The 10,688-nt window shown below is 59.8% G+C and overlaps 1 protein-coding gene across 1 annotated transcript; it reads left to right on the top strand.

Annotated features, from left to right (window-relative positions):
• The first annotated feature begins 682 nt into the window (after positions 1-682).
• On the top strand, positions 683-7,153 carry LOC129120160 (C-type lectin domain family 4 member F-like). The gene is made up of 6 exons (XM_077176611.1): positions 683-1,484; positions 2,967-3,047; positions 3,572-3,613; positions 4,100-4,251; positions 5,821-5,933; positions 6,976-7,153. The coding sequence occupies exons 1-6, from the start codon at positions 1,304-1,306 to the stop codon at positions 7,130-7,132; spliced, it is 726 nt and encodes a 241-aa protein (XP_077032726.1). The 5' UTR covers positions 683-1,303; the 3' UTR covers positions 7,133-7,153.
• Positions 7,154-10,688: the final 3,535 nt, after the last annotated feature.

Raw genomic sequence — 10,688 nt, 5'->3', positions numbered from 1 at the left:
TTTATTTTCCCAGTTTGGGGGAATTTTCCCAGTTTATGGTGGATTTGGCCAATTTTGGGGTGGATTTGGCCAATGTAGGGGAAATTTCCCAGTTTTGGGACAGATTTTCCCAGTTTGGGGTGACCAGAACCAGTTTGGGGTGACCGGACCCAGTTTTAGGGTGAATTTGCCCAGTTTTGGGGTGGATTTGGTCAATTTTGGGGTGGATTTGGCCAATGTGGGGGAAATTTCCCAGTTTTTAGGTGAATTTTCCCAGTTTGAGGTGACCGGATCCAGTTTTGGGGTGAAATTGCCCAGTTTGGGGTGACCAGAACCAGTTTGGGGTGACTGGATCCAGTTTTGGGGTGGATTTGGTCAATTTTGGGGTGGATTTGGTCAATTTTGGGGTGGATTTGGTCAATTTTGGGGTGGATTTCCCAGTTTTGGGATGGATTTTTCCAGTTTGGGGTGACTGGATTCAGTTTGGGGTGAACTTTCCCCATTTGGGGATGAATTTTCCCAGTTTGGGGTGAATTTTCCCCATTTTGCAGTGTCCGTGCCCAGTTTGAATTCACCCAATTTGGGGGTGGATTTGGCCATTTTTGGGGTGAATTTGGCCATTTTTGGGGGGACTTAGGGACAGGGACACAGGGATTTAGGGACACACACAGGGATTTAGGGACACAGGGATTGAGGGACTGGGACAAGTTCAGGATCAGGGACGGGGAGAAGTGCAGTGACAGGGACAGGATCAGGGACAAGGATGGGGACAGGATCGGGGACAGAGTCAGGGACAGGGACCAGTCTGGTGACAGAATCAGGACTGGGGACAGGGACAAGGATGGGGACAGGATCAAGATCAGGGACAGAGTCAGGGACAAGGACAGGGTCAGGAACAGAAACAGGGACAAGGATGGGGACAGGATCAGGGACAGGGACAGGATTGGGGACAAGGATAGGGAGAGACACAGGGACAAGTCCAGTGACAGGTAAGGGACAGGGACAAGGACAGGGACAGGATCAGGGACAAGGATGGGGACACGATCAGGATCAGGGAGAGGGAGCAGCCCAGTGACAGAATCAGGACTGGGGACAGGGACACGGATGGGGACAGGGTCAGGGACACACAGGGACACAGTCAGGGCTGGCCGCAGGGTCCAGCGCCCTCATCCCCTGCCTGTCCCCTGGGGGCGTGGGGACACGCGTGACGCGGGTGGCACCAGCGCGGTTCCTGTTCCCCGGCGGGCACGGGGCAGGAAGCGGGGCCAGCACTGTCCGTGTCCCCAGCGTGTCCCCAGCGTGTCCCCAGCGTGTCCCCGGGGCCATGGCCAACAGCCCCGACCTGTACGAGACGCTGGAGATCCGGTACCCGCCCCCCGGGGCCCGCGGGGACCCCCGGCCGCCACCCCCGGCGCTGTCGCCGCGGTGTCGCGCGTGTCGCCGGGCGCTGGGCACGGCCGCGCTGCTGCTGCTGGCGGCGGGGCTGGCGGCGCTGGGCACCCTCTGTGAGTGGGGACAGCGGGGACAGCAAGGGGACAGACAAGGGGACAGACAAGGGGGGACAGACAGGGGGGACAGCAAGGGGGGACAGCCGCGGGAGGGGAGACAGGCGGGAAGGGTGGGAATGGGACTGGGACTGGGAATGGGGCTGGGGTTTGGGAAAGGGGCTGGGAATGGAGTTAGGGAGGCGCTGCGGTTTGGGGAGGGGCTGAGGAGAGGCTGGGAAAGGGGCTGGGAATGGGGCTGGGGTTTGGGGAGGGGCTGGGGTTTGGGAAAGGGGTTTGGAATGGGGCTGGAAGAGGCTGGGGAAGGGTTGGGAAAGGGGCTGGGAGAGGATGGGAATGGGGTTAGAAAAGGCTGGGAAGGAGTTGGGGAAGGGGCTGGGGTTTGGGGCGGGGCTGGGGAGGGGTTGGGAAAGGGGCTGAGGTTTGGGGAGGGGTTGGAGACGGACTGGGAGGGGATGGAAGCGGGAAAGGGGCTGGGCTAGGGACTGGGAGTGGGGCTGGGAGAGGGGTTGGGAAGGGGATGGGGTTTGGGATAGGGACTGGAGTGGGTTTAGGAAGGGGATGGGAAAGGGGCTGGGAGCGGATGGGAATGCGGCTGGAAGAGGCTGGGGAGGGGTTGGGGAAGGGGCTGGAGTTTGGGGGAGTGTCTGGAGAGGGGCTGGGGAAGGGACTGGGAGGAGATGGAAGTGAGAGAAGGGCTAGGAAGGGGCTGGGGTTTGGGACAGGGACTGGGAATGGGGTTAGGAAGGGGCTGGGGGTTGGGGACGGGCTGGGAGAGGTGTTCGGGAAAGGGGCTGGGAATGGAGAGGGGCTGGGGAGGGATGGGAGTGGGAGAGGCGTTGGGAAAGGGGCTGGAAAGGGGCTGGGCTTTGGGAGAGGGGCTGGGAATGGGGCTGGGCTTTGGGGAGGGGTTAGGAAGGGGCTGGGGTTTGGAAAGGGGTTGGGAGAGGGGTTGGAAAGGGGCTGGAAAGGGGCTGGGCTTTGGGATAGGGGCTGGGGTTTGGGAAAGGGGCTGGAAAGGGGCTGGGCTTTGGGATAGGGGCTGGGGTTTGGGAAAGGGGCTGGGGTTGGGAAAGGGGCTGGGGTTTGGGAAAGGGGCTGGGCTTTGGGAAAGGGGCTGGGAGAGAGGCGGTGAATGGGGCTGGGGTCTGGAGAGGGACTGGGAGCGGGCACTGGGATGGGGACGGGGCTGGGAGCGGGCAGGGGGCTCCGGGCACGGGCAGGGAGTGCCCGGGGGTCCCCGGGCGGGGGTCGCGGGTCCCTTCCCGGCGCTGTCCCCACCCCAAAATGGGCACGGCCAGGCCGGGTTTGTGGGGGGGTCCCTGGGTCGGGGGTCCTGGGCAGGGGTCGGGATGAGCTGGGGGGTCCCGGGCAGGGTCAGGAGGGGACAGGGACCCCGGGCAGGGTCAGGAGGGGACAGGGACCCCGGGCAGGGACCCCGGGCAGGGTCGGGGGTCCTGTCACGCCCCTGTCCCCCCCCAGACGTGCAGAGCCGGGGGGAGCTGCGGGCGGCGCGGGCGGAGCTGGCAGCGGTCACCGAGCCCCTGGGGCCCGAGCCCGACGGTGAGGGACCCCCGGCAGTGGCACTGTCCCCAAGGTGGCCCCAGAGCCCGCCTGCAGCCCCCGTTCTGCACCCGCTGTCCCCAAATGCCATGCACAGCCCCTGTCCCCAGCTCTCGTCCTGTCCCCAAAACCTGACTTGTCCCCAAGTCCTGTCCTGGTCCCAAATCCTGTTCACAGCCCCGGTCCCCAAATCCTGGCCCCTGTCCCCAAATCCTGCCCACAGCCCCGGTCCCCAAACTGTTCCCAGCCCACAGTCCCTGTCCCAAAATCCTGTTCACAGCCCCTGTCCCCAAATCCCATCCCCTGTCCCCAAATCCCATCCCCTGTCCCCAAACTGTCCCCAGCCCGCAGTCCCTGTCCCTAACCTGTCCCCATATCCTGCCCCAGTCCCTGTCCTCACCTGCAGTCCCTGTCCCCACAGTCTGTCCCCAAACCTTGTCCCCTGTCCTCAAACCCTGTCCTCAGCTCCTGTCCCCAGCCCTTGTCCCTGTCCCCAAAGCCGACTCTTGTCCCTGTCCCCACAGGTGACACCCCTTCAGCGGCACAGCGGCGGCAGGACCGGCTCGGTGCGTGACGGGGGGGAGGTGACAAAGGCGGTGACGCGGGGTGTGACAGGGGGGGTGTGACAGGGGTGTGGCCGTGTCCCCGCGCAGGGCGGTGGGGCGCCGGGCTCGGGGAGGTGACAAGGGCGTGACAGGAGGGGGTGTGACAAGGGGGTCGCCGTGTGCCGGGCTCAGGGAGGTGACAAAGGCGGTGACACGGGAGTGTGACAGGGGGGGTGTGACACTGGTGTGGCCGTGTCCCCGCGTAGGGCTGTGGGGTGCCGGGCTCGGGGAGGTGACAAGGTGGTGACAGGGGTGTGGCAAGGTGGTGACAGAGGTGTGACAAGGGGTGTGGCAGGGCGGTGACAAGGGGCGTGGCAAGGGTGTGGCCGTGTCCCCGCGCAGGGCTGAGGGGTGCCGGGCTCGGGGAGGTGACAAGGTGTTGACAGGGGGATGTGACACGGGGTGTGACACGGGGTGTGACAGCGGTGTGGCTGTGTCCCCGCGCAGGGCGGTGGCTGCAGGCGCTGGCGCTGGGCTGGCGCTACCACCGGGGCAAGATTTACCTGTTCTCGGTTCAGCGGCAGCCCTGGGCCGCGGCCGAGGCCGCCTGCGCGGTGACACACGCGCACCTGGCCTCTGTCACCAGCGCCGAGGAGCAGGTGGGGCTGGGGACACCCCCGGGAGCGGCCACTCCTGTCCTGTCCTGCTCTGTCCCCTCCCACCTGAGCAGCGGCTGCCTGGGCACCTGTAGGGGCCTGTCCCCAAATCCTGTCCTGTCCCCAAATCCCAGGCACAGCCCCTGTCCCCAAATGCAGTCCTGTCCCCAATTTCGATCCCCAAATCCTGCACACAGCCTCTGTCCCCAAATCCCACGTACAGATCCTGTCCCCAAACCTTGTCCTGTCCCCAAATCCCAGCACAGCCCCTGTCCCCAAATCCCATCCCCCAATCCTGCACACTGCCCCTTGTCCCCAACCCCTGTCCTGTCCCCAAACCCTGTCCCCAGCCCCTGTCAGGTCCCCAAATCCTGCACACAGCCCCTGTCCCCAAATCCTGTCCTGTCCCCAAATCCCATCCCCAAATCCTGTCCCCAAATCCCAGGCATAGCCCCTGTCCCCAAATCCTGTCCTCTCCCCAAATCCTGTCCCCAACTCCTGTCCTGTCCCCAACCCCTGTCCCCAAACCCTGTCAGGTCCCCAAATCCTGCACACAGGCCCTGTCCCCAAATCCCAGGTACAGATCCTGTCCCCAAATCCTGTCCCCAGACCCTGTCCTGTCCCCAACCCCTCACACAGCCCCTGTCCCCAAGCCCTGTCCCCCTTTACCCGCCCGTTGTTGTCCCCAGCCCTCGTCCCCCTCCCCTCCTACCTGCACACCCCCTGCCCCCTCCCTTCCCTTGTCCCCCACCTGTCCCTGTGTCCCCTGCCACACCCTCCCGTGTCCCCTCCTCTGTCTCACCTGTCCCCCCCATCCATGTCCCCTTTCTCATCCCATCCTCCCCGTTCCCTTTGTCCCCTCCTGTGTCCCCTCACCTGTCCCCACATCCTCTCACCTGTCTTCCTGTCCGTGTTCCCCTTCCCACCTGTTCCCCTTTCCCTGTCCTGTCCCATTCCGCTGTCCCCTCCCATGTCCCCGTGTCCTCTCACCTGTCTCACTTGTCCCCCCATCCATGTCCCCCTTCCAACCTGTTCCCCTCACCCCCTTTCCCCTGTCCCCCATTCCTGTGTCCCCTCCCCTGTCCCCGTGTTCCCCGTCCCGCCCCATCCCACCTGTTCCCTTGCCCCCTTTCCCCCGTGTCCCCTCACCTGTCCCTGTGTCCCCTCACCTGTCCCCATGTCCTCTCCCATGTCCCCGTGTCCCCTCCCCACCCCATCCCATCTGTTCCCCTTTCCCCTGTCCCCCATTCCCCCGTGTCCCCTCACCTGTCCCCGTGTCCCCTCACCTGTCCACTCACCTGTCCCAGTGTCCCCCCTCCCACCCCATCCCACCTGTTCCCCTTGCCCTTTCTCGTGTCCCCCATTCCCCTGTGTCCCCTCCCCTGTCCCCTCCCATGTCCCCTCCCTTGTCGCCATCTCCCCTCCCCTGTCCCCCTTCCCACCCCATCTCACCTGTTCCCCTTGCCCTTTCTCGTGTCCCCCATTCCCTCGTGTCCCCTCCCCTGTCCCCGTGTCCCCTCACCTGTCCCCTCCCCTGTCCCCACGTCCCCTCACCTGTCCCCATGTCCCCAGGCGTACCTGGCGCGGGAGGCCCGGGGTGGCACCTACTGGATCGGGCTGACGGCCACGGGCACGGGGGGCTCCTGGCGCTGGTCGGACGGGACCCCCTATTCCCCCGATCAGAGGTGAGCGGGGTGGGGACACCTGGGGACACCTGGGGACACGGCTGTGCCTGAGTGCTGAGCAGGCTCAATCCCCCAGAAATCAGTGGAATGATCCGTTAATCCAGTGGGATGATCCTACTTATCCAAGGGGCTCAGATCCCCTAAATCCAGTGGGCTCATCCCTTAAATCCACTGGGGTGATCCCACTAACCCAGTGGGTTGAGCCCCTAAATCCAGTGGGATGATTCCCAAAATCCAGTGGGGAGACCCCACTAACCCAGTGGTATGATCCCACTAACCCTGTGAGACAATCCCACTAATCCAGTGGGATGATCCCCTAAATCCATGGGACTCAGATCCCCTAAATCCAGTGGGATGATCCACTAATCCATGGGTTCAGATCCCCTAAATCCAGTGGGATGATCCCACTAATCCCTGGAGCACAGATCCCCTAAATCCAGTGGGTTGATCCCCTAAATCCAGTGGGGTGATCCCACTAATCCATGGGGTTCAGATCCCCCTAAATCCAGTGGGTTGATCCCACTAACCCAGTGGGACAACCCCACTAATCCATGGGATTCCGATCCCTTAAATCCAGTGGGATCATCCCACTAATCCATGGGCACAGATCCCTTAAATCCAGTGGGCTCAGATCCCCTAAACCCAGTGGGACAACCCCACCAATCCAGTGGGATGATCCCACTAATCCCTGGGGTTCAGATCCCCTAAATCCCACGGGATAGATCCCCTAACCCCCGCGGGATGATCCCAGTAATCCATGGGGTTCAGACGCCCTAAATCCAGTGGGGTGATCCCCTAAATCCCTTGGGATGATCCCAGTAATCATGGGGTTCAGACGCCCTAAATCCAGTGGGGTGATCCCCTAAATCCCTTGGGATGATCCCAGTAATCCATGAGGTTCAGACGCCCTAAATCCAGTGGGGTGATCCCCTAAATCCCTTGGGATGATCCCAGTAATCCATGGGGTTCAGACGCCCTAAATCCAGTGGGGTGATCCCCTAAATCCCTTGGGGATGCCGCCCTGACCGGCGCCCTTGGGCAGTTTCTGGGCTCCAGGGCAGCCGGACAGCACCGATCACGGCCAATGGGGCGGCGAGGGCTGCGCCCAGATCCACCCGGTGGGCGCGGGGCTCTGGAACGACCACAACTGCAACTTCAGCTTCCCCTGGGTGTGCCAGAGGGACCTCAGCGTCCCCTGAGCGTCCCCCCGGGGTCACCTCGGTGGGGTCACCTCAGTGGGGTCACCTCGGAGAGAGCTGTCCCCAAGGAGGGGTGAGGGGGTTACAGGGGTTTGGGAGGTTCTGGGAATTGCGGGGTGATCCCATTAATGCTGGGATGGTTCCTGGATCCAGGGGGGCTCAGATACCTCTAAAACTGTGGGATGATCTCACTCATATCCAGGAGGTTCAATTGTCCCAATAATCAGTGGGATGATCCCTCCAAAACAGTGGGATGATCCCTCCAAAAAGAATGGGATAATTCCCCTTACGCCTGTGGGGTGATCCCTCTCGTCCTGTGGGATGGCCCCTCCAGAAGAATGGGATGATCCCACTCTTATCCAGGAGATTCAATCCCCCAAAAATCAGTGGGATGATCCCGTCCATCCTGTGGGATGATCCCTGTTATATCTAATAGGTTCAATCCCCCCAAAAATCAGTGGGATGATTCCCCAAATCCAGAGGGTTCATCCCCCCTCGTCCAAGGGTCCAGATCCACAACTGCAACTTCAGCTTCCCCTGGGGTGTGCCAGAGGGACCTCAGCGTCCCCCTGAGCGTCCCCCCGGGGTCACCTCAGTGGGGTCACCTCGGAGAGCTGTCCCCAAGGAGGGGTGAGGGGGTTACGGGGGTTTGGGAGGTTCTGGGAATTGTGGGGTGATCCCGTTAATGCTGGATGGTTCCTGGATCCAGGGGGGGTCAGATACCTCTAAAACTGTGGGATGATCTCACTCATATCCAGGAGGTTCAATTCTCCCAATAATCAGTGGGATGATCCCTCACAAAACAGTGGGATGATCCCTCAAAAAGAATGGGATAATTCCCCTTACCCTGTGGGGTGATCCCTCTCGTCCTGTGGAATGGTTCCTCCAGAAGAATGGATGGTCCCACTCTTATCCAGGAGATTCAATCCCCCAAAAATCAGTGGGATGATCCCTCCAAAAGAATGGGATGATCCCACTCTTATCCAGGAGATTCAATCTCCCAGAATCAATGGGATGATCCGTCCAAAACCTGTGGGATGATCCCTCCAGAAGAATGGGATCATCCCCTCATACCTAATAGGTTCAATCCCCCAAAAATCAGTGGGATGATCCCTCCAAAACTGTGGGATGTTTTCTCCAGAAGAATGGGATGATCCCCCTCGTATCCAGGAGGTTGAATCCCCCAAAAATCAATGGGATGATCCCTCTTATCCTGTGAGATGGCCCCTCCAAAACCTGTGGGGTGATCCCACTCATATCCAGGAGGTTCAACCCCCAGAAATGAGTGGGTTGATCCCTCTCTATCCTCTGGGATGATCCCTCCTGTCCTGTGGGATGATCCCTCCAGAAGAATGGGATAAACCCCACTCTTATCCAGGAGATTCAATCCCCCAAAAATCGGTGGAATGATCCCTCCAAAACTGTGGGATGATCCCCACAAATCAGTGGGATGATCCTTCCAAAACTGCTGGGGTGATCCCTCCCAAAAATCAGTGGGATGTTCTCTCCAGAAGAACGGGATGATCCCATTCGTATCCAGGAAGTTCAAGTTCCTCAAAAATGAGTGGGATGATCCTTCCCATCCTGTGGGATGATCCCTCCAGAAGAATGGGATGATGCCACTCTTATCCAGGAGATTCAGGCCCCCACAAATCAGTGGGATGATCCCTTTTATCCTGGGGGATGATCCCACTCATATCCAGGAAGTTCAATCCCCCAAAACCAGTGAGATCTCATCCCCCCATATCCAGTGGGATCATCCCCCTATTTAGGGAATTCATTCCCCATATCCAGGGATCTCACCCCCAAAACCAGTGGGATCTCTTCCCCAATATCCAGAGGGATCAATCCCCTAATCCAGTGGGATCATTCCCCCTTATCCAAGACAATCATCCCCCAAAAACAGTGGGTTCATCCCTCATATCCAGTGGGTTCATCCCCCTTCTTTAGGTGGGATCCCCCCACATTCAGGGACCTCATCCCCCAAAACCAGTGGGATCGCCACCCCTGTTTAGGGATCTCACCCCTCCAGTCCAGAGGGATCATTTCCCCCATTTAGGGAATCCATCCCCCATATCCAGGGGTCTCATCCCCTCTCTCCAAAGGGATCATCCCCCTTATTTAGGGATCTCATTGCCCCCCAGCCAAGAGGATCATCCCTCAAAACCAGAGGGATCATTGCCCCTATTTAGGGAATTCATCCTCCATATCCAATGGAATCATTCCCTAAAACCAGCGGGATCATCCCCCCTTAGCCAGGGAACTCAGTCCCCTCTCTGCAGTGGGATCATTCCCCCTATTTAGGGAATTCATCCCCCTTATCCAGTGGGATCAATCCCCCAATCCAGAGGGACCATCCCCCTTATTTAGGGATATCATCCCCCCGCACCCAAGAGGATCATCCCACAAAACCAGAGGGATCATCCCACCTCTTTCAGGATGTCATCCCCCATATCCAATGGAATCATCCCCTAAAACCAGTGGGATCGTCCCCCCTATTTAGGGATCTCACCCCCCCAGTCCCGAGGGGTCATTCCCCTATTGAGGGAATTCATCCCCCATATCCAGGATTCTCATCCCCTCTCTCCAGCAGGATCCTCCCCAAAAACAGTGGGATCATCCCCCCCCCCCCCCCCCCCCATGCAGGGATCTCATCCCCCAAATCCTGTAGGATCATTCCCCATATCCAGTGGCGTCATTGCCTCTCTCCAGTGGGAACATTCCCAAAAAACAGTGGGATCATCTCTCCTGTTTAAGGATCTCATCCCCTAAAACCAGTGGGAACATCGCCCTTACCCAGTGGGATCCTTCCCCCTTACCCAGGGATCTCATCCCCCAAAAACCAGTGGGATCATCCCCCATATCCAGAGGGATCATTGCCCTCTCTTTAGGGAATTCATTGCCATATCCGGGGATCTTATCCCCCAAATCCAGTGGGATCATTCCCCAAAACCAGTGGGATCACCCTTCCAATCCCAAGGGATCTTCCCGCCTATTTAGGTAATTCATCCCCCTTATCCAGTGGGATCAATCCCCCCATCCAGAGGGATCATCCGCCTTATTTAGGGATCTCATCCCACTCATCCAAGAGGATCATCCCCCAAAACCAGAGAGATCCATCCCCCTGTTTAGGGATGCCATCCCCCATATCCATTGGAATCATCCCCTAAAACCAGTGGGATCATCCCCCCTATTTAGGGATCTCATCCCCCTCATCCAGTGGAATCATTCCCCCATTTAGGGAATTCATCCCCCATAACCAGTGGGATCAATCCCCCTGAACCTGTGGGATCAATCCCCCAATCCAATGGGATCCCCCCCCATCCCAGGTGTCCCCAGCCCCAATCCAGGTCCCCCACCCCACCCCTGTCCCCAGTGTCCCAAATCCCGGTGCCGCCACCCCCCCCCCACTCATGACCCCAAATCTGTCCTTGATTAAAGTGTCCCATCCCTCCCCCCTCCCCACTCCGTGACATTTTGGGGTCCCCAACCCCCCCAATCTGGGGACACCCCCCTCAAATTATTCACAGCTGAACAGAGAATAAATTGCTTTAAA

The sequence above is a fragment of the Agelaius phoeniceus genome, chromosome 4 (assembly GCF_051311805.1).
Source record: "Agelaius phoeniceus isolate bAgePho1 chromosome 4, bAgePho1.hap1, whole genome shotgun sequence".
NCBI classification, from domain to species: domain Eukaryota; kingdom Metazoa; phylum Chordata; class Aves; order Passeriformes; family Icteridae; genus Agelaius; species Agelaius phoeniceus.
The sequence above is the reverse complement of the archived record's forward strand: the minus strand, read 5'-3'. Positions and strand labels throughout refer to the sequence as shown.

Bases quoted from the DNA above. Each gene is read 5' to 3' on its own strand.
- LOC129120160 (XM_077176611.1), top strand. From the start codon at position 1,304: ATGGCCAACAGCCCCGACCTGTACGAGACGCTGGAGATCCGGTACCCG. The intron at 4,252-5,820 runs GTGGGGCTGGGG...CCATGTCCCCAG, and splicing joins TCACCAGCGCCGAGGAGCAG to GCGTACCTGGCGCGGGAGGC. The intron at 5,934-6,975 runs GTGAGCGGGGTG...GCCCTTGGGCAG, and splicing joins CCCTATTCCCCCGATCAGAG to TTTCTGGGCTCCAGGGCAGC.